The 23,726-nt window shown below is 35.4% G+C and overlaps 1 protein-coding gene and 1 pseudogene across 1 annotated transcript in view; one reads left to right on the forward strand and one right to left on the reverse strand.

Annotated features, from left to right (window-relative positions):
• LOC129808677 (paired box protein Pax-6-like) overlaps positions 1 to 15,100 on the forward strand; it is a 60,755-nt gene extending 45,655 nt beyond the window's left edge. Inside the window, exons 4-8 of the mRNA XM_055858448.1 lie at positions 2,077 to 2,380; positions 9,796 to 10,046; positions 10,139 to 10,398; positions 14,328 to 14,629; positions 14,842 to 15,100. Of these exons, the coding sequence (XP_055714423.1) occupies positions 2,077 to 2,380; positions 9,796 to 10,046; positions 10,139 to 10,398; positions 14,328 to 14,629; positions 14,842 to 14,960 (1,236 nt within the window). The 3' untranslated portion in view covers positions 14,961 to 15,100. The remainder of the gene's footprint in view (positions 1 to 2,076; positions 2,381 to 9,795; positions 10,047 to 10,138; positions 10,399 to 14,327; positions 14,630 to 14,841) is intronic.
• Positions 15,101 to 21,992: 6,892 nt separating this feature from the next.
• Positions 21,993 to 23,359, reverse strand: LOC129808678 (epidermal retinol dehydrogenase 2-like; annotated as a pseudogene).
• Positions 23,360 to 23,726: the final 367 nt, after the last annotated feature.

Here is a 23,726-nt window from a genome sequence, read left to right on the forward strand (position 1 = left end):
AATATCAATTTGCCCTCGAATAATTGTTGCTACTGGACTTGAGTGCTCAGAGAGTAAGATAGTATCGCTCAATTGACATTTAAGACTCTGAATTTGAATTAAAAGACAATATAAACTCCTTTAAATATTATTCCAGCCTTTAATGATTACTTCGTAGGCAAATTCAGCGCTTTAAAAATAAAACTTAAGCACTTATTTGGCATTCAAAGTCAAATTCAGCTCTCTAAAATACTATTTTAACTTTTAATGACTGTCAACAACTGAATTCAGCGCAAAAAGATTAAAATTGAAGCGCTGAATTGAAGTTCAAACAGCGCAATCTGCGCTGAATTCAGTTGGCAACAGTCATTAAAGGGTAGAATAATATTTGGAGGAGCTGAATTTGTTTCTTGCACAATATTCAGCTCTTTAAAGACCAATTCAGCACATCAATTTTAATATTCGTGCGCTGGATTTAGTTGAAACAATTTTAAAGGGTAGATAATTCTTTTAAAGACACTAAATGTGGCTTTAACACCATATTCAGTGAATTAAACTCCAATTCAGCGCTTCTTTATTGATGTTTAAGTCATTCTTTATGGAGTTTATTGACAATTCAGCTTCTTTCTAATATTAATTTACCCTTTAATTATTATTTTAAATCAAATTCAGCACTTAGAACCACAATTTAGCACTTCTATCTTAATATTTTTTCGTTCAATTTATGTTAAAAATTACTAAATGGAGGAATAATGTTTGAAGGAGTTCAGTTTTACTGTTTTATATCCATATTCAGCGCTTTAGATTTCAATTCAGTGCTTCTATCTTGAACTTCATCAGCGAAATTTTACTTCATGCGCTGAATTTGGTTAGAAATAATCATTAAGGGGTAGATAATCGTTTGAAAGATACTAAATGTGGCTTTTACACCATATTCAGCTGTTTAAACTCCAATTCAGCGCTTTAATTTTAAACTGTTTCCGCTGAATTTAGTTGGAAAACAATCATTAAAGGGTAGAATAATATTTGGAGGATCTGAATTTGACTTTTACACCATATTCAGCGAATTAAACTCCAATTCAGCGCTTTAATTTTAATTTTCGTTCGCTGAATTTAGTTGGTAGCAATTATTAAAGAGGAGATAATTTTGCTAAAGCTGCTAAATGTGGCTTTTACACCACATTCAGCGAATTAAACTCCAATTCAGCGCTTCAATTTTAAACTGTTTCCGCTGAATTTAGTTGGAAAACAGTCATTAAAGGGTAGAATAATATTTGGAGGATCTGAATTTGACTTTTAAACCATATTCAGCGAATTAAACTCCAATTCAGCGCTTTAATTTTAATTTTCGTTCGCTGAATTTAGTTGGAAGCAATTATTAAAGAGGAGATAATTTTGCTAAAGCTGCTAAATGTGGCTTTTACACCACATTCAGCAAAGTAAATTCCATTTCAGCGCTTCTTTCGTGATCTTTATGCGCTGAATTTAGTTGGAAACAGTCACTAAAGGGTAGAATATTATTTGGATGATCTGAATGTGACTTTTGCACCATATTCAGCTCTTCAAAAACCAATTTAGCGCTTTAATTTTAATTTTCTTGCGCTGAATTTAGTTGGAGACTGTCATTAAAGGTGGAAATAATATTTTGAAGAGCTGAGTTAGACTTTTACACCATATTCAGCGAATTAAACTCCAATTCAGCGCTTCAATTTTAATCTTTTTGCGCTGAATTTGGTTAGAAACTTTCCTTCTTCTACTGCAAATGACCCCTATGAAGAAATTTTGTGCTATCTTTCCGTAGATTTTGCAGTTGTGGCAATATCGTACAAAAAAAAGAAATGGAAAGAATGTAGTCGATTCTGTTGCGCCTGAATTCACACAAATGCCTCGGTACTTCTGTCATTTGCAATAAAGGCCGACACGTGTCGAATGAGATGCTGAATCTTTTGAGTCACGTGCCAACCGGGAAACCCTGTAGTCCTCACACTTTCTCTCTCTCCTTTTTCCCCTTCTCGCTACACAAATTGTATCAGATTTTTTACTTTTCCCCTGAATTTTCTAATTTTCTTGTCCGTTTTTCTTTTGTTTGCATTGCAGGTGTCCTCGATAAATAGGGTACTGCGGAACCTAGCAGCTCAGAAGGAACAACAGGCTCAATCTCAGCTTCAGTCTCAGCCTAGTCAGGCTCATGATCTAGCACCTAGCAGTGATGGAGTCTGTGACAAATTGAGACTCTTCAATGGACATCAGGCCGTCCCACCTGCTCCAACTGGTGCCACATGTTGGACCCGACCAGCTCCCTGGTACCCAACGCCCATTGCAACATTTTCCCTAGCAACAGCACCAGCTGGCAGTACCACAGTCCTCCCAGACACAATCCTCAGTAGTAGGAGCCGCAAAGGTAAGTTCTATCTGCCACCTTTTGCCGAATTCATTTGAAAAACTCAGATCTTCGAGAAATCTACCCTTTACTTGATTATTTCCATTCAAATTCAGCACTCTTAACATCAATCATTTGGTTAAAAATAACAATTATAGGGCAAAATAGTGTTTTAAGAAGCTGAATTTGGTTCTGAATGCAAATTCAGCGCATTAAATGTCAATTAAGCGCATAAAAATCACGAGAGAAGCGCTGAATTGGAGTTTAATTCGCTGAATATGGTGTAAAAGTCAAATTCAGCTCCTTCAAATATTATTCTACCCTGTAATGACTGTTTCCAACTACAATTAGCGCACGAAAATTAAAATTAAAGCGCTGAATATGGTGTAAAAGCCACGTCTAGTGTCTTTCAAGCAATTATCTACCCTTTTATGAGTATTTCTAATCAAATTCAGCGCATAAAGTAAAATTGAGCAGATGAAGTTCAATATAGAAGCGCTGAATTGAAATCTAAAGCGCTGAATATTGATTTAAAAAAGTCAAATTGAGCTCCTTCAAACATTATTCCTCCATTAACTAATTTTTTAAATCAAATTGAATGAAAAAATATTAAGATAGAAGCGCGTGAATTGAGGTTCAAAGTGCTGAATTTGATTTAAAATAATAACTAAAGGGTAAATTAATATTAAAAAGAAGCTGAATTGTCAATGAACACCATAAAGAATGACTTAAACATCAATACAGAAGCGCTGAATTGGCGTTTAATTCGATTAATATAGTGTAAAAGTCAAATTCAGCTCCTAAAAATATTATTCTGCCTTTTGAAGAGTGTCTCCAAGTAAATTCAACGCACGAAAATTAAAATTGAAGAGCTGAATTGAAGTTTAAGTCGCTGAATATGGTGTAAAAGCCAGATTTAGTGTCTTTAAAACAATTATCTACCCTTTTGTAATTATTTGTAATCAAATTCAGCATGATTACTTTCAATTCAGCGCTTTTATTTTGATTTTTGAGCAATTATTTTGAGATTTGATAAATTTCTAATGTAGCCACAACAAAGCCAAAGCGTCAGAAAATGCAAAAAAAAAGCCTCAAACGATTTTACCCGAAGTTTCTTGGTAGCAGAGTTTTTTAAGCGTTTTTTGACAATGTCAGGCATTTTTTAAATTAAATTCAGCGCTTCCGTCTTATCTTGCGGCACTGCATTTTGTTACAAATAACCATGAAAAGGCAAATCATCGTTTTAATAAGCTGAATTTGACTCTGAATTCAAATTCAGCGCTTAATTCTTCATCTTCAAATGCTGAATTTGCTCTTGAATTTTCATTAGATGTTAAATAATTGTTTTATAGGTACTAAATGTGGCTTTTACACCATATTCAGCGAATTAAACTCCAATTCAGCGCTTTAGTATTAATTTTCGTTCGCTGAGTTTAGTTGGAAACAGTCTTTAAACGGTTAAATAATATTTTCAGGAGCTGAATTTGACTTTTACACCATATTCAGCGAACTAAACTCCAATTCAGCGCTTCTTTTATAATCTTTATGTGCTGAATTCAGTTGGAAACAGTCATTAAAGGGTAAAATAGTATTTTAAGGAGCTGAATTTGACTTTGATTGCCAAATGAGTGCTTAAGTTTTATTCTTAAAACGCTGAATTTGCCTATAAAGTAAGCATTAAAGGCTGGAATAATATTTAAAGGAGCTTGTTTTGTCTTTTAATTCAAATTCAGAGTCTTAAATGTCAATTGAGCGATGCTATCTAACTCTCTGAGCACTCAACAATTGTTCAAAGGCAAATTGATATTTTGAGGTGCTGAATTTGACTCTGAATTGAAAGTTTTGCATTTAATTCTTGATGTTAAAATGCTTGAATTTGTTAAAAATTGTTTTTAAGTGGAAATTCAAACTGTTTAACTTCAATTCAGCGCTTGTATTTTGGTTTTAGAGCGCTCTAAAGTGTTGAGTTTGAGTTTAAATTTAAATTCAGCGGCTGGTGAATTTGCTTATGAATAAGCATTGAGGTGCAGATTTTTTTTTAAATGTAAATAAATTTGGAGATTATGATTGTGGCTCTAAGCCTAAATTCCTTCTATCTCAGTTTTTGGGCGCTGAATTTGCTTATAAATGATCAGAAATGGTCACATTAAGTGTCTTATTTCCAAATTCAGCTTTGTAAACGTCAATTCAGCGCTTGTATTTTAACTTTTGGGCGCTGAATTTGCATATAAATCATCATATTTTTTAATGTAGATAAATTTGGAGATAATGAATTGGGCTCTAAGTCCAAATTCAGCGTTTTGAACGTCAATTCAGCGCTTCTATCTGAGTCTTTGGGCGCTGAATTTGCTTATAAATAATTATAGAATCACATTAAAGGTCTTAAGCTGCTGATACTGCTTCTTATTTCCAAATTCAGCATCTTGAACGCCACTTCAGCGTTTCGATCTTAGTCTTTGGACGCTGAATATGCCTATAAATAATCATAGAGTCACGTTAATGGTCTTAAGTAGCTGATAATGTTTCTTATTTCCAAATTCAGCGCTTTTAAATGTCAATTCGGCGCTTCTTTCTCAGTATTTGGGCGCTGAATTTGAATAAAAATTATCATAAATGGTCACATTAAGTGTCTTAGGGAGCTGATTCTGCGTCTCATTTCCAAATTCAGCGTCTTGAACGTCAATTCAGCGCTTCTATCTCACTCTTTGGGCGCTGAATTTGCATAAAGATGATCATAAATGTCACATTAATGGTCTTAAGCACCTGAGAATGTTTCTTATTTCCAAATTCAGCATCTCAATCGTAAATTCAGCGCTTCCGTTTTAGTCTTTAAGCGCTGAATTTGCTTATGAATGATCATAAAGGATCACATTAACGTCTTAGGAAGTTTATACTGCATCTTATTTCCGAATTCAGCATCTGTAACGTCAATTCAGCGCTTGTTTTGTGACTTTTGGGCGCTGAATTTGCATATAAATGATCATAGAGTCATATTAATGGTATTAAGAAGCCTATACTGTTTCTTATTTCCAAAATCAGAGCCTTTAAATGTCAATTCATCACCTTTATTTTGATCTTTGGTCAATTTTCTAATCTTGTCTTATATTTTTCTCTAATCAATCTCCCATTTTGGAGATATTTGATACTGGTATTATTGAAATTAGTTTATTGAATTGTTGTAGAAACAATTGGCAATTTATGAGGTGAAAGAGAGAGAGAGAGGGAATGAGAGAGAAAGAGAGGGGTATCATAAGAGGTTTGTTTGCATAGAAACATAAAACGGTGCTTGAGACGAGAGCGATTAAATTCAAATTTAGAGCTCCTATCTTGCTCCTTGAATGCTGAATTTGACTTTTACACCATATTCAGCAGCGTAAAGTCCAATTCAGCGCTTCAATTTTAATTTTCGAACGCTGAATTCAGTTGTAAATAACTAGTAAGGGGTAAAATAGTACTCTGAGGAGCTCAATTTGACTTTTACACCGTATATAACTCTTTAAAGACCAATTCAGCGCTTTAATTTTAATTTTTTTGCGCTGAATTTAGTTGGAAACGGTTATTAAAGGGTAGAATAATATTTAGAGGTGTTGAATTTGACTTTTACATCATATTCAGCGAATTAAACTCCAATTCAGCGCTTCTATATTCAAACTCTGTGCCCTAAATTTGATTATAAGTAACCATTAAAATCCAGTAGACAATTAAATAAATTTAACTTGGCTTTTAATTCATATTCAGCGCATCTAAACTTCAATTAAGCATTTCTATTTTGTTGTGTTTGTATTTATTTTGCCATATCCAGTGAATTTGTGATGCAACGAAAAGGTTTTTGGTAGTGCTTACAAGAATATTTAGGTTCTATCCGGATCCTAAGGCTTTCTCCTTGGATTTTTTTGTTGGAATTTCGATAAATCGGTTAGACTTTTATCTTGGGTGTCCCTTTTTTTTTTTGGTGAAAGTGACCAGGATGGCTATCAAATGTGGGTGGTAGGGTGGGAGGGGGGGGGAGTATGTATATAACAAAGCGAATGGCGATGGAGATAAGCATCAAAACTGTCAGGAGCACGTGTCGTTTGGAATTTCCCTTCGAAAATTGTTCGTAGAGGCGGAAAATGCGTAGAATAGTGAAAAAGGGGACTGTGTGGAAAATCTGGGGCTTTTCCACACAACACACAGAGAGAGTGAGAATGAGAGAGAGAGAGAGAAGGAGGAAGAATGAACAACACCAAAAAAAAAAAGAATATTTGGGATACAGAAACGATATTTCGAAAGGAGGAAAAAGGAGAAAAATCTGTCTGTATATGTGTAATTTTCCAAGTATTTTCCATCACACTGATTTTTCCTAATAGGATTTTATTATTTTCGAAGACACCTAAAAGGGCGCGCGCGGAAAATTCTGTTGTAAAGAAGGGGAGAGGGAAAGAGAAGATTTTCCAGGAATGTTAAATGAGGCGAAAATGCCGAGAATGACGACTGCAGGCTCTGTTTTATTTTATCTTTTTTTCTTTTTTTTTTCCTTTTCCGTATTCCCTGATAGTCCTTTTAGGGGACGACCAAGAAGGAATAGGGAGGATTTGTAGATAAAAATCACCCTCAAAGTGAATCACATTTAAAAGGAAAAATCTTCCTGAATTTTCTGACTAAAAATCCATAGTGTTAGACATTCCGTCACGATGTAGGACATCGTTCTGCTTTTCCGCTCAAATGCATTCAAGAAAATTCGCTGAAACCTATAAAAGATTTGTTTAAAGATCAAAAAAGTATGGCTGAATATGGATTGCAGGTCAAATTAACCTCTTTTGAACATTAATCTGCCCTTTAGTGACAATTTATAAACCAATTCAGCGCACAAAAAACAAAATATAAGCGCTGAATTTGGAATAAGAAACATTAAAACCTACTTAAGACATTAATATGACTCTATGATCATTTATAAGCAAATTCAGCGCTCAAATACTGAGATAGAAGCGCTGAATTGATGTTTAAGATGCTGAATTTGGAAATACGAAGCAGTATCAGCTTCTAAGGACTCTGAATTTGGAAATAAGAAACATTAACAGCAGCTTAAGACCATTGATGTGACTCTAAAATTATTTATAAGCAAACTCAGCGTCCAAAGAATGAGACAGAAGCGCTGAATTGACATTTAAAAGCGCTGAATTTGGAAATAAGAAACAGTATCAGCTTCTCAAGACATTAATATTACCCTCTATGATCATTCATATGCAAATTGAGCGCCCAAAAAACTTAGACAGAAGCGCTGAATTGACGTTACAGATGCTGAATTTGGAAATAAGAAATTTTATCAGCTGCTTAAGACCATTAACGTGACTGTATGGTCATTTATAAGCAAATTCAGTGTCCAAAGAGTGAGACAGAAGCGCTGAATTGACATTTAAAAGCGCTGAATTTGGAAATAAGCAGCATCAGCAGCCTAAGACCCTTAATGTGAATCTATGATCATTTTCATGTGAATTCAGCGCCCAAAGGCTAATGTAGAAGCGCTGATTTGACGTTTAAAACGCTGAATTTAGGCTTAGAACCCAAATTCATTATCTCCAAATTTATTTACATCTAAAAAAAATTATTCTCCACCTCAATGATTATTCATAAGCAAATTCAGCAGTCGCTGAATTTGAATTTAAAGTCAAATTGAACACTCTAGAGCGCTCAAAAATCAAAATACAAGCGCTGAATTGAAGTTTAACAGTTTGAATTTCCACTTAAAAACAATTTTTAACAAATTCAGAATTTTAACATCAAGAATTAAATGCAAAACTTTCAATTCAGAGTCAAGTTCAGCACCTTAAAATATCAATTTGCCCTCGAATAATTGTTGCTACTGGAGTTGAGTGCTCAGAGAGTTAGATAGCATCGCTCAATTGACATTTAAGACGCTAAATTTGCATTAAAGGACAATATAAGCTCCTTTAAATATTATTGCAGCATTTAATGATTACTTATTACTCCTTTAATGATGCACTCATTTGGCATTCAAAGTCAAATTCAGCTCCTCAAAATACTATTTTACCCTTTAATGATTATTTCCAACGGAATTCAGCGCACGAAAATTAAAATTGAAACGCTGAATTAAAGTTTAATTCGCTGAATATGGTATAAAAGTCAAATTCAGCTCCTTAAAATACTATTTTATCCTTCAATGAGTGTTACCAACTAAATTCAGCGGAAAAAGTTTAAAATTGAAGCGCTGAATTTGAGTTTAATTCGCTGAATATGGTATAAAATCAAATTCAGCTCCTCTAAATATTATAATCCCCTTTAATAACTGTCTTCAATTGAATTCAGTGCACGAAAATTAAAATCAAGGCGCTGAATTGGAGTTTAAATCGCTGAATATGGTGCAAAAGTCAAATTGAGCTCCTCTAAATATTATAATCCCCTTTAATAACTGTCTTAAATTGAATTCAGTGCACGAAAATTAAAATCAAGGCACTGAATTGTAGTTTAAATCGCTGAATATGGTGTAAAAGTCAAATTGAGCTCCTCAAAATATTATTATCCCTTTTAATGACTGTTTCTAACTGAATTCAGCGCACGAAAATTACAATTAAAGCGCTGTTTTGGAGTCTAATTCGCTGAATATGGCGCAAGAGTCAAATTCAGCTCCTTAAAATAATATTTTACACTTTGATGACTGTTTCCAACTGAATTCAACGCATAAGGATCGCGAGAGAAGCGCTGAAACTAACTAAAACTACTACTAAAACTACGAAAACTAAAATAAAAGCGCTGAATTGTTGTTTAATTCGCTGAATATGGTGTAAAAGCCGCATTTATTGTCTTTAAAGCAACTATCTACCCTTTAATGATTAGTTCTAACGTTGTTGGCATTCCCAAAAGCCCTTTTGTTTTATCAGAGTCAAAATAAAAGCGCTGAATACACATTTAAGACGCTGAATTTCGAATTAAGAGGCAAAATCATATCATTAAAACATTAATCTACCCTTCAGAGACTATTTATATGCAAATTCAGCATTTTAAGATGAAGAATTAAGCGCTGAATTTGAATTCAGAGTCAAATTCAGCTTCTTAAAACATTAATTTGCCTTTTAATGGTTATTTGTAAGAAAATTCAATGCTCCAAGAGAAGATAGAAGCGTTGAATTGAACACAAAAGCGCTGAATTTGGTTTAAAAAATGCCTGATATTGTCAAAAAACGCTCAAAGACGCTCTGCTACAAAGAAACTTCGGTTAAAATCGTTTGAGGCATTTTTTTTGCATTTTCTAACATATTGGCTTTGTTCTGGCTATATCAGAAATTTATCAAATCTCTAAATAATTGCGAAAGAATCAAAACAAAAGCGCTGAATTGACCGCAAAAGCGCTGAATTCCTTCTAAAATAATGTTAAATGTGACTTTTTAAGTTGTCAGCATGGTATTTTAGGTCATTTTTTTTGTTTATTTATTTGTCAGAATTCGAAAGTCAGCATTCGGATGAAACTGCAAGTGGTGAAGGTGAAAATTCAAATGCTGGTTCAACACCTGGCACAGATGAGGATCAGGCTAGGCTGAGGCTGAAGCGGAAACTTCAGAGAAATCGAACAAGTTTTACAAATGATCAAATTGACAATCTTGAGAATGAATTCGAACGGACGCACTATCCTGATGTTTTTGCCAGAGAACGTTTAGCAGCCAAAATTGGACTTCCGGAGGCGAGAATTCAGGTGAGGAGAAATTTTGTGTTGGATGGGCGGTACTTGCACATGAACCACCCACAAATTCTCTCTTTGTCTCTCTCTGTGCCTCTCCGACGCAGGTGTGGTTCTCAAATCGACGCGCAAAGTGGCGTCGTGAGGAAAAACTGCGCAATCAACGGAGAACGCCTCCAGGAGCAGGTGGTCAGGGATCACATGGTGCAATGGAAGGTCATCAGAGTGACTGTGGTGGCATTGGGGACATCCAGGGACCCCCAAGTGGTGGATCACCACGTTTGAATCTCAATGCAACACCATTTGCACCACCAATCAATTGTTCCATGTACACATCGCTCCCAATGCCAATGACTGATACTTACAGGTATACTGATACCTTCCTAATTACTCTTTTCCTTTTTCTTATTTAAATTCAGCGCTTCTATTTTGACATTTAAGTCACTTTTATAGACATTACTGACAATTCAGCGAATTAATCATCAATTCAGCGCATGAAAATTAAAATAGATGCGCTGAATTTGAGTTTAGAAAGCTTAATATGGTGTAAAAGTCAAATTCAGCTCCTTGAAATATTATTCTCCCCGTTAATGAGTGCCTCCAAGGAAATTCAGCACATAAGAAATTAAAATTGAAGCGCTAAATTAATCCTTAAAGAGCAGAATATAGTTTAAAAAACAAATTCAGCTTCTTAAAATATTATTCTACCCTGTAATGACTGTTTCCAACTAAATTCAGCTCATGAAAATTAAAATTAAAGAGCTGAATTGGACTTTAAAGAGCTGAATATAGTGTAAAAGTCAAATTCAACTCCTCTAAATACTATTCTACCCTATAATGATTGTTCTCCAAATAAATTCAGCGCATAAAGATCACGAGAGAAGCGCTGAATTGGAGTTTAATTCGCTGAATATGGTGTAAAAGTCAAATTCAGCTCCTCAAAATATTATTTAACCGTTTAAAGACTGTTTCCAACTAAACTCAGCGAACAAAAATTAATACTAAAGCGCTGAATTGGAGTTTAATTCGCTGAATATGGTGTAAAAGTCATATTTAGTGCTTTTAAAACAATTATCCACGCTCTAATGATTATTTCCAACTAAATTCAGCGCATAAATATTAAAATCAAAGCACTGAATTCAAGTTTTATTTGCTGAATATGGTGTAGAAGTTAAATTTAGCTCCATAAAATATTATTCTCCCCATTAATGAGTGTCTCCAACTAAATTCATCGCATAAAAAATTAAAATTGAAGCGCTGAATTAATCCTTAAAGAGCTGAATATTTTGTAAAAGCCACATTTAGTGTTAAAAACAATTATCTACTCTCTAATAACTGTTTCCTAATAATTCAGCGCAAAAAGATTAAAATTAAAGCGCTGAATTGGAATTTAATTAGCTGAATATGGTGTAAAAGTCAAACTCAGCTCCCCCAAATATTATTCTACCCTGTAATGATTATTTTCCAAAAAAGTCAGCGCATAAAGATTACAAGAGAAGCGCTGAATTGGAGTTTATTTCGTATATATGTTGTAAAAGACATATGTTGTAACATATGTTGAAAAAGTCACATTTAATGTCTTTAGAAAAATTATATACCCTTTTATGAGTATTTCTAATCAAATTCAGCGCATAAAGTAAAATTGAGCATATGAAGTTCAAGATAGAAGCGCTGAATTGAAATCTAAAGCGCTGAATATGCATTCAAAGAAGTCAAATTGAGCTGCTTTAAACATTATTCCTCCATTTAGTAATTTTTAATTTAAATTGAACGAAAAAATATTGAGACAGAAGTGCTGAATTGATGTTCAATGTGCTGAATTTGATTTAAAATAATAATTAAAGAGTAAATTAATATTAGAAAGAAGCTGAATTGTCAATAACCTCCATTAAGAATGACTTAAACATCAATACAGAGACGCTTAATTGGCGTTTAATTCGCTGAATATGGTGTAAAAGTTTAATTTAGCTCCTCAAAATATTATTCTACTCTTTAATGATTATCTTCAAGTGAATTCAGCGCATAAAAAATTAAAATTGAAGCGCTGAATTGGAATTTAAGGCGCTTAATATGGTGTAAAAGCCACATTTAGTATCTTTCAATTATCTACCCTTTTGTAATTATTTGTAATCAAATTCAGCGCTTTTATTTTGATTCTTGAGCAATAATTTTGAGATTTGATAAATTTGTGATATAGCCAGAACAAAGCCAATACGTTAGAAAATGCAAATTAAAATGCCTCAAACGATTTTAACCGAAGTTTCTTTGTAGCAGAGCATCTTTGAGCGTTTTTTGACAATATCAGGCATTTTTTAAACCAAATTCAGCGCTTTTGTGTTCAATTCAACGCTTCTATCTTCTCTTGGAGCATTGAATTTTCTTACAAATAACCATTAAAAGGCAAATTAACGGTTTTAAAAAGCTGAATTTTTACTCTGAATTCAAATTCAGCGCTTAATTCTTCATCTTAAAATGCTGAATTTGCATATAAATAGTCACTGAAGGGTACATTATTGTTTTAATGATATGATTTTGCCTCTGAATCCAAAATTCAGCGTCTTAAATGTCTATTCAGCGCTTTTATTTTGACTCTGATGAAACAGAAGGGCTTTTGGGAAAGCCAACAACGTTAGAAATAATCATTAAAGGGTAGATAGTTGTTTTAAAGACATTAAATGCGGCTTTTTCACCATATTTAGCTGTTTGACCTCCAATTCAGCGCTTTAATTTTAATTTTCGTGCTCTGAATATAGTTGGAAACAGCCATTAAAAGGGAGAATAATATTTATAGGAGCTGAATTTGACTTTTATACCATATTCAGCAAATTAAACTCCAATTCAGCGCTTTAATATTAATCTTTTTGCACCGAATTGAGTTGAAGACAATCATTAAAGGGTAGAGTATTATTTCAAAGAATTGAATTTTACTTTTACACCATATTCAGCTGCTTAAAGTCCAATTCAGCGCTTCAATTTTAATTTTCATGCGCTGAATTAAGTTGAAAATAATCATCAAAGGGTAAAATAGTATTTTGAGGAGCTGAATTTGGCTTTGAATGCCAAATAAGTGCTTAAGTTTTATTTTTAAAACGCTGAATTTGCGTATAAAGTAATTATTAAATGCTGCAATAATATTTAAAGGAGCTTATATTGTCCTTTAATGCAAATTTAGCGTCTTAAATGTCAATTGAGCGATGCTATCTAACTCTCTGAGCACTCAACTCCAGTAGCAACAATTATTCGAGGGCAAATTGATATTTTAAGGTGCTGAACTTGACTCTGAATTGAAAGTTTTGCGTTTAATTCTTGATGTTAAAATGCTGAATTTGTTAAAAATTGTTTTCAAGTGGAAATTCGAACTGTTGAAATTCAATTCAGCGGTTGTATTTTGATTTTTGAGCGCTCTAAAGTGTTAAATTTGACTTTAAATTCAAATTCAGCGACTGCTGAATTTTGTTATGAATAATCATTGAGGTAGAGTATAATTCTTTTTAATGTAAATAAATTTGGAGACAATGAATTTAGGTTCTAAGCCTAAATTCAGCAGCTTAAACGTCAATTCGGCGCTTTTATTTTGACTTTTGGGCGCTGAATTTGCATACGAGTGATCATAAAGGGTCACATTAATGGTCTTAAGTAGCTTATACTGTTTCTAATTTCCAAATTCAGCGTCCTAAATTCAAATTCAGCACTTCAATTTTAGTTTTTGGGCGCTGAATTTGCATAAAAATGATCATAGAGGGTAACATTAATGTCTTAAGAAGTTTATACTGTTTCTAATTTCCAAATTCAGTGTCCTAAATGCAAATTCAGCGCTTCTGTCTGAATTTTAGGACGCTGAATTCGCTTATAAATTATCATAGAGTCACATTAATGGTCTCAATTATCTTATACTGCTTCGTATTTCCAAATTCAGCGTCTTTAATGTCAATTCAGCGTTTGTTTTTTGACTTTTGGGCGCTGAATTTGCATAAAAATGATCATAGAGGGTAACATTAATGTCTTAAGAAGTTTATACTGTTTCTAATTTCCAAATTCAGTGTCCTAAATGCAAATTCAGCGCATCTATCTGAGTTTTAGGACGCTGAATTCGCTTATAAATGATCATAGAGTCACATTAATGGTCTCAGTTATCTTATACTGCTTCGTATTTCCAAATTCAGCGTCTTTAATGTCAATTCAGCGCTTGTTTTTTTGACTTTTGGGCGCTGAATTTGTATAAAAATGATCATAAATGGTCATATTAATGGTCTTAGGTAGCTTATACTGTTTCTAATTGCCAAAAATAACTTTCAGTATGTCACCAATGGTTGGATTTACACATCAACCAATGCCATCATCCCCAACGATTGGTGTTGTAGCTGGAAGTGGATGTCAGAGTAGAGATTTAGCATCACCGTATCAATGTCAAATGGTTAGAACATCAATTGGACCCGTTCCACCGCTCCATCATGCCACTAGCGCCCCCACAAATATCGCCTATGACCTTCCATTGACCTTCTCAGCTGCTCAACGTCACTGTACCACAACCCATTCATGCTATACCCTAAATACAGGATCACCCTATCCACCAACATCGGCATCTGGGGTAACATCAGGTAATTTTATGTTTTTTTCTTGTTTTTTTTCCGTTTTTTGAACGTTGAACTGAAATATTAGTCAAACTAAAAGCTAGAATTTTGGTTTTTGAGTGTGAAAATGAAAGGTTTTGGGAAATACTTTAAATCTCTAGAACATTTGAAGTTCATATAATCAACGTTAGAGGCGCTGTTGCTGTAATAAAACATTCTTTCTGACTTCCTCTTTTTAGGTGTTTCGAGCAGTCAGTATCCTGATTTGGTATTTCCACCGACAGATTCACGATCATGGTGCTGTTCTGTGGATACAGAACCAGATAAAGGACACAGAAGTATCCTTATGCCACACTGAGACCCATCATTTGTCACCATTTAACCTCTAAAATCAACAAAAATAAATAAAAAAGAAATCCACAAAAGCAACTTTTTTGCAAAAAAAAATTCATGAATTTGTGAAGAAAGAAATAAAAGAAGAGGCAACCCAAAGAAAAATTGAGAAGGAAAATGATAAAAAAAATACCTATCCTAAGTTTGACTTTGTAAAATAAATGATATTTTTATGAAAAAAAGAGGTAGTTTTGTGTCAATTTTGAGCAGAAATTCACCATAAAAGGCTCCTGTTGGACCAAAAATTTGAATCTTGTCGTTAACTTTAGGGATATTTTGAGGTTTTAAGTGTCAAAAAGTGCTGAAAATTTCATTTGGAGTTCATATTTACAACCAATTCTGCTTTTCTGGCTTTTCTTTCGAGGAAAAACGTCCACTTTAGAAGTATTTGCACACTTACCTGGAGCCTCGCTGATACTCTGTCCTTGTTGCTCGATGTCCTGAAACCAAGAGAAAAATCCAGTGAAAATCCTGAGAAAATATTCATAAAAAGGAACAATTTTCCTCCAAGAGAAACACTTATTTCTTGGACATTTAAGGCAGGTAAGGCAGGTAAAAAGGAAGAAAAACAACTCACGAGGCTATCTGGAGATCCTTCCTGGAGTTGCTGGGGTCATCTTTCAGCTCCTCCTGATGCCCTTCCCAGAGAAGGCTGTCTTTTCCCTTCTGGAGGCACAGAACACAGAACTAGAGCTGCCCTCTGGGTCTCTAAATTGCTTTCCGGAAGGGCTTTTCCGGCGAATTTGAGACTTCAGGAGGGCATCTTCCGCTTCATTATCACTCAACACTGCCCTACTTTGCTATTTTCAGCATTTTCCCCGAGGAAAAACCACTGAACACTATCTGACAGGTGTGATTCTTTCACAGCAACTTGCGTTTCTTTCTTTTTTTGGCAAATTTTGAGGCTTTTTATTTCCAAAATTACTTTTCTAAAATTAATTTTTCTCAATTACCCACTTTAATTGGCAATTTTCTGCATGAGGAATGCTCAAATCGTGCTTCTTGTGGGTTTCAGCCCGATCTGAGACGGGTGATAAATTTTCAGTCAATTACACTAGCTGTCACTGAAAGAATCACACCTTCGATACACAATTTTCACTATTTTCACCATTTTCACAGCACTTTTTCTGCTTCGAGAGGCTTTCTGGGGCCCTCCTGAGCCCACTACAGGCCAATTAGCCTGGAAAACCGGGAAAATTGAACAGCAGCCAGAATTATCCAAAGCGTCACTTTTATCGTTCACTTTTCACCCCTTTCTCATGCAATTTTCCCCTTTTCTCCTATCAATGCACACCACTTGAACCCCCAAGAGTCCCCACGCGTGACTACAAGATCATTTTCCGTGATATTTTTCGGGGAAAAACTAAAATTTCCAGGAACTTCTAGGAAGAAAAAAGCCCGCACTCAACATGGCGTCTGAACCAAAAGAGACACACGAATTCTCAGGCACAAAAAAGCTCTGCATGACAGCTGTCATGTCTTTTGGCAATTGTCACAGATGGCACTGACATTAAACTTCAAGTTGTCAAAGCATTTCAAATACAACGACTTCTTTGAGAAAAATCTCCGTGGAAAATGGGATTTTCACAGGGAAAATTTGTCATTTTTCACTGAAGAAACAACAGTAGGGGTACAATAGAGAACCTCAATTGCCACCTGATGCTGTAAATTGAGGAAAATTTGCAGAAAATGATTCCAATAATTCCTCAATTTTCCTGACGGTTTTATTTGAATTTCCCATGGGGAAATGAAATTGTTTTTCTGCTCGAATTTCCACAGAAATTTCCACTCTTCACACTCTGGGAGACTTCTTCAGGCCAATAGGAAAATCCTCGAAGTGATTGTTCTCAATAAAAAGGTAAATTTTCCACAGTTTTCTCTTGAAATATTTTCCATAGGAAATTCATATTTAACGGTTCTTGAGATTTGGGGAAATTTTCTCCAATTTCCATCAAGATACAGTGGCAAATTGATAAAAAAAGATTACCTTGGTGTTCTTATTGTGTGATATATTGTAGGAAAACACAGATTTTCCGAGGAAAAACTCATTTTTTCTCAGAAGATTTCCCAAGAATTCGTTCGTTTTGAAATTCTATGACATCTCCAGAGTGAAAACAGCGCCATCTGCAGATTGTGTCGAGGGAAGGTTGAAAATTTGAATGAATTATGCAATCTGCTGCAATTGACGAGAATTCGTTCCGCTCTCTGTGTTTTCCAACTCAGTTTTGGCTTTTCATTTGGTTCTTATTGAATTTCCAAGCATTTCCTTGTGATTTTCCGCATTTTTCATGGGGATTTTTCCCACAGAAATCGTTGCATTTCAAATGACGACAACTTGCGTCACTGCCATCTGTGTCATTTGCCGGAAGACGCATGACAGCTGTCATGCAGAGCTTTTGAGTGCTCAAAAGTTTCCGAGAATTCGTGTGTCTCTTTCTGTTCAAACGCCATGTTGAAAGGGGACTTTTTTGTTCGTGGAAGGAAATTCCTAGAAATTTTGGTTTTTCCCAGAAAAATATCACGGAAAAGACAGAAAATGATTTTGTAGTCGCGCGTGGGGACTCTTAAGGGTTCAAGTGAAGTGCAGTGATAGCAGGAAAGGGGAAAATTTGCATGGGAAAGGGGTGAAAAGTGAACGATAAAAGTGACGCTTTGGAAAATGTTGGCTTCAGGACAATTTTCCCGGTTTTCCGGGTCAATTGGCCTGCAGTGGACTCAGAGAGGGCCCCAGAAAGCCTTTCAGGGCAGAAAAAGTGCTGTGAAAATGGTGAAAAAGGTGCAAATTGTGTATCGAAGGTGTGATTCTTTCAGTGACAGCTAGTGTAATTGACTGAAAATTTATCACCCGTCTCAGATCGGGCTGATACCCACAAGAAGCATGATTTGAGCATTCCTCATGCAGAAAATTGCCAATTAAAGTGGGTAATTGAGAAAAATTAATTTTAGAAAAGTAATTTTGAAAATAAAAAGCCACAAAATTTGCCAAAAAAAGAAAGAAACGCAAGTTGCTGTGAAAGAATCACACCTGTCAGATAGTGTTCAGTGGTCTTTCCTCGGGGAAAATGCTGAAAATAGCAAAGTAGGGCAGTGTTGAGTGATATTGAAGCGGAAGATGCCCTCCTGAAGTCTCAAATTCGCCGGAAAAGCCCTTCCGGAAAGCAATTTAGAGACCCAGAGGGCAGCTCTACTGCTGTGTTCTGTGCCTCCAGAAGGGAAAAGACAGCCTTCTCTGGGAAGGGCATCAGGAGGAGCTGAAAGATGACCCCAGCAACTTCAGGAAGAGTCTCCAGATAGCCTCGTGAGTTTTGTCTTCCTTTTTACCTGCCTTACCTGCCTTAAATGTCCAAGAAATAAGTGTTTCTCTTGGAGGAAAATTGTTCCTTATTATGAATATTTTCTCAGGATTTTCACTGGATTTTTCTCTTGGTTTCAGGACATCGAGCAACAAGGACAGAGTATCAGCGAGGCTCCAGGTAAGTGCGCAAATACTTCTAAAGTGGACGTTTTTCCTCGAAAGAAAAGCCAGAAAAGCAGAATTGGTTGTAAATATGAACTCCAAATGAAATTTTCAGCACTTTTTGACATTTAAAACCTCAAAATACACCTAAAGTTAACGACAAGATTCAAATTTTTGGTCCAACAGGAGCCTTTTATGGTGAATTTTTCCTCAAAATTGACACAAAACTACCTCTTTTTTTTCATAAAAATATCATTTATTTTACAAAGTCAAACTTAGGATAGGTATTAGGTGAGATTCTTAACAATCTCACCTACTATAATCCTAACAAAATTTCATGTCGTCCGATCGACCTCAAACTTGGCCAAAATGTGTTTCGCCACTTCCTGATCACGAATATATATGTGGCTAAACTAAAAAAGATATCGACTTGCGGTTTTCGGCAAAGGTTATATATCGCATGAAAATTGTAACTTGACGCATTGACCCCCCACTCCCCACCCCTCCTTCCGCCATTTTGAAGACCCCCATTTTTTTGTTTTCTCAATAGCTCCGCCCCTATGGCATCGAGCGGGCTCAAATTTTAGTATGTTATAGCTGGGCCTTAGAGCTTTCCATCAATACCAAACTTAAGGTCCCCCGACCCCCCTGACCCGAGCTATAAGGGTCCAAAAAAATTTCTTAAAATGGCCATAACTCCGGTTCTAATTGTCAGAATTTAAAAACTGAGGGCTCTTTGGAAAGCTCTCGTGAAATGCCACTTCCCCTTCTAACATCGCAAGTTCATAAAACCACCGCTAGGGGCGCTTTTTTTAAAAAGAAAATTTTTAAATCTTAAAAGTTAAATAACTCAAAAATTCCATTGTGCATCGGGCTGAAATTTTAGTATGTTGTAGCCGTTGATTATACCTATCAAACAAAAACAAACCTTAAGTCGATGTAAAACCCCTGACCCGAGCTATAAGGGGTCAAAGTTCGAACATTGACCGGCCTCTATCTCCGGTTCTAACTGACATAGCGACCTAAATTTTACCTTTTTGGTTTCGTCTCAATGAGCACTTTCAGATGGAAGTTCAAAAAGTCACTACAGGTGGCGCTGTGATAGCGTCAAAATTCATCGAAATTCAAAGTCATTTTTCTCAAAAACGGCATTGTGCAAGTTAATGAAATTTTAGTATGTTGTAGTATGTTGTAGGACGTTTCCAAAATGGTGCAAATGTGCGCTGTGGTTCAAACAGAACCGGAGATATGAGGGGTCAAAGTTCACAAAATTCAAAAAATCATATCTCCGGTTCTATTTGACCGATTTTGATGAATGAGGGCTTAAATGAAAGATCTCACCAAATTCTACAAGTTTCTAGAACATTTTAACTTCGTGGGACCAACACCAGGGGCGCCACAGTCGAAAAACCAAATTTCAATATCACATAACCTCAATTATCTCGACTGTCGCTGAGCCAATTTTGATGATTACTTCAACATAATTGTAGAGAACATTTGTCTCTATATTTCGTCCATACATCATTTTCCGCTCAGACTACGCTATCACTCCGATTTTGCCGTTTAAGTGTGAAAAAATTGATTTTTCCCATAATAACGCTTTGAAATCACTCAGATGCCAATTTGACTGCCTCTACTCCACCAAGACACTTAAAATAGGGTTTTAAATGGAAAGTCCCGCAAAATACAACAATTATTTGATATAGTTGAAGTTCAACAAATGAACACTTGGGGCACTCTGGATGAAAAAACAAGTTAAGAAACAAAAAAACCTCGATTATCTTGGCTTCTGAGTAATCGATGAGATCATGTTCTATAGGAAAATTATAGAGTACATTCTGGTCTACATTTCACCCATATATCACTTTTGTGCCAGTTCATCGGAATCCTTGATATTTTGGTTTAAATACAAAATTTGTATAATTTCACGAATTTGATTCAAGATAACTGAATGGCGTCTCCCAACTTCAGCTCTAAATCGAATTTGCATGCACTCCGAGTTAGCTCATGTAAAGAATCTCACCTAAGCCGGTTAGGATTATCTGTCCCTTTTATATTTTATTTTCGTTTCCACCAATTTCATTTCAATTTCAATGTCAACTTCGTTTCGGAATTTCAATACAGTCATAACTGCGAAACTTCAGTTAGAGATTTCGCCGCCCAAGAGCTGTCGCTTTTGCTAATTGACTAAGCGAGTCATCCCATAAATTGATTAAAAAACCTCAAATTTATTGAGTTACGGTGGTTTCGCAGGCTTAAACAAAACAGTATATTTCCTTGACATCATTTTTTGATAAAACAAAAATTATTTTAGTTCGAGCTTTTCAAAATATAAAACTACAACATTTTAACTATATTTTCTGAAATTTTCATTTAAAAATCTTAAAAATTCGGCCGTTGAAACCTGATTTTTAGAGACAGTTTTTTGAAGAAAAAAAAAACTTTTCGGTGTACAAGACTTGAGGCGTTCAGAGCAAAAAAAGGCTCTTAAGTTGTATGCATTTCCCTATTAAAAGAGCTTTGTTTTTTTGCTATGAGCTCCTCATTTCTCAGAATATATTCATCTGACGTCAAAAAACTAAATATTGCCTGTTAGGTGATGAGTTGACTTAGTTAATCGTACTTGAACGGTAGATTTTATTTTACCTCGCTCACAATTTATTTTACAAGACAAAACATGGGGTAAAATACACCGAAAATTGTATTCTTTTGATTAAAAATTCTGCTAAAAAATCCAAATTTCAATTTTAGAAAAAAATGTACCGTTCAAGTACAAGTTTAGTTCATCGGCTAAGTAAGAGAATACTTAGTTTTTTGATTGCAGATAGGGGAAAGTACTCTAGGTTGGACCAGAAAAACGAAGTTCAAACATTAACATTTTCTTCTGGGAAAATTGACATTGTATGTTAATTTTCGATGCACCGACAAAGTCTCTAGTTCTTTAAGATTCCACGTCTACATCATTTAGGATTCAAAAGTTCTTAGTTTCTTCTTACAAGAATGTTAAAGATATTGTGTCGATTTGGTCCAACCCATAGTGCAGTTTTTACCTTCGAATGTGGCGGTACATGCCTGTGAATCTTGAATTTTCTCGGAAAATATTGCTGACGATATATTAAACGACCTATTATGAACTAGCTGGAGGTCTAATTCATTCACTGAAACTATCACTGCAGTGAAAAGCGCGAGTAAATAGAATCTTTTTAATTTTTTTGTCAATGACTGCTTTTCTCTTTCCAAAAATTGATAGAAACGCCATATTATCGATATGTCAACCCTAAAATACGACTGTAAAAAGAGAAGGGTGATGCTTCGAGAGTTATTTTGAAGTTAATAAATTGAGGTTATGTAGATTCCGGAAATAAAAGAAAAATGTTGAAAATTGCGTCTCATTATGTGATATTTTACCAATGAAGTGTACTGTCTATTTGTTACTTGTGACAATTGAATATAAATGTAAAGTTTTAGAGCAAAATTTAGAATAAAAAGGCATATTTGTGCCTTCCCAAAAATCCTTTTGCACTTGTTGTCCTAGCGATTTCTGCCCACTAATTATCCGGAAGCATCCGGCTTTAGCTTCATTGTGTCTTTCAGTCTTCATCTTGGAAGATTCAAGAAAATATTCTGCAAGGTTCTTTTCCTCTTCGATTTCCAGATATTCAGATTTCCAAATGTTGATATCGCGGTGTTTTAGCCTTGTCATTAGTGTGGGATTCTTTTTGTCTCCCATTCACCCTTGGTCTCCTTGGTCCACTTAAATCGTACAAAGTTGCTTGGCGATACCGTGTAGTGAGTGGATGCGACGAAAACTCATCGTTTAATCTTTTAAAATTTTAATTCTTGAGACCTGACAACATTACGTTTTCACCATTTTTTACAAGGTTTATTTAGAAAAGGGAATCATCGAGAGTACACACATTCAATAACAAATATTTTCAAAATATCTATACAAAATAGATTATTACTAGAATCACTCTCTACACCCGCCCTTCCTACTAATTTATCAAAATTTTATCACACACGAAAAATTTATTTTTCCTCAGTCAGGTCTGAGTGGACTCCGCTATGGAAGAAATCCTTCAGGAGAACACCACACTTGACGGGGAACAAGCGGGTGAATCCATTGAGGTATAGAAGGTATTTAGGAATTGATGCTTCGATAAGTTCCTGCCTCTGGGCAGAAATAATGACTGCGGCAGCTTCCTCAGGTCTGATGAGCTTCACGAGATTCTTGAATCTCATGTAGGGCTTCTTCCAGAGTCCAGTGTCCACCATGTAGGGATAGATAGTGGTGAATTTGATCTGCTCCCAGTCCGTCCATACGAATTTCCTCATTGATGGCTTCGGTGAGTCCACGAACAGCAAATTTGGATGCGCAGTATGGCACAAGATTTTGCAGTCCAACAATTTCCGCCATGGATGAAAGTGAAACGATGTGACCATGACGTTTGGCGATCATGTGAGGGAGGAAGGCCTGCATCATCCAAAAGTGCGCCAAAATATTAATATCGAAGATTTTGCGGATTTCCGCATCGGTATGCTGCAGGAAAGGATGGCAGGGCTTCCGCTTTAACCTTCTTGGCCACCTCAATGATCTCCTTACGCGTCGAGACGTCACACACAAATGCATGGGCTTTTCCTTTATGGGAGCAAATTTCTTTCACAGTTTCCTTATTTCCCTCCTCATTGATGTCCCAGCAGACAACTGTGGCTCCCAGTGCTGAATATTGAAGTGCCATTTCCCTGCCAATCCCATGATCAGTTCCTGTTATCAGGACAATCTCCCCCACCACAGGTTTTTCTTCCGGTGGCTTGAAGAGTAGGTAGATGCCCTCAAATACAAAATAGGTCCACTGCACAAAGATCAAATATGAGCACAATTGCGGAATAGACTCGAGCACCGGCATTGTTGGGTTGTACTCCCACATGATTTTGCTCAGAACTTCTCTTTCATTTTTTCTCAGTCACTTTCATTAAATTTCAAAACAAAATATCTGAGAATACTTCAAAATTCTTTTACCACACATGAAGCAAAGTAAACAAAACTGTGAGGTTATGTCGAGCAATCATACAGTAGACTCTTCGATATCCAGCACTTCGATATCCGGGTGACAGCTGCCAAACACTGGCGGTTGATATATTCAAAACTATTTTCACTAAACATGACGTTTCTCCAGAGTGAATTAAAGTATTATTAACATTGTATCGAAGTTTTTATTACATAATTGTGATAAAAAATGAAACATAAGCACACCATGAAGAAAATTCTCTTTT

Source organism: Phlebotomus papatasi, chromosome 5 (genome assembly GCF_024763615.1).
Source record: "Phlebotomus papatasi isolate M1 chromosome 5, Ppap_2.1, whole genome shotgun sequence".
In the NCBI taxonomy this organism is placed as follows: Eukaryota; Metazoa; Arthropoda; class Insecta; order Diptera; family Psychodidae; genus Phlebotomus; species Phlebotomus papatasi.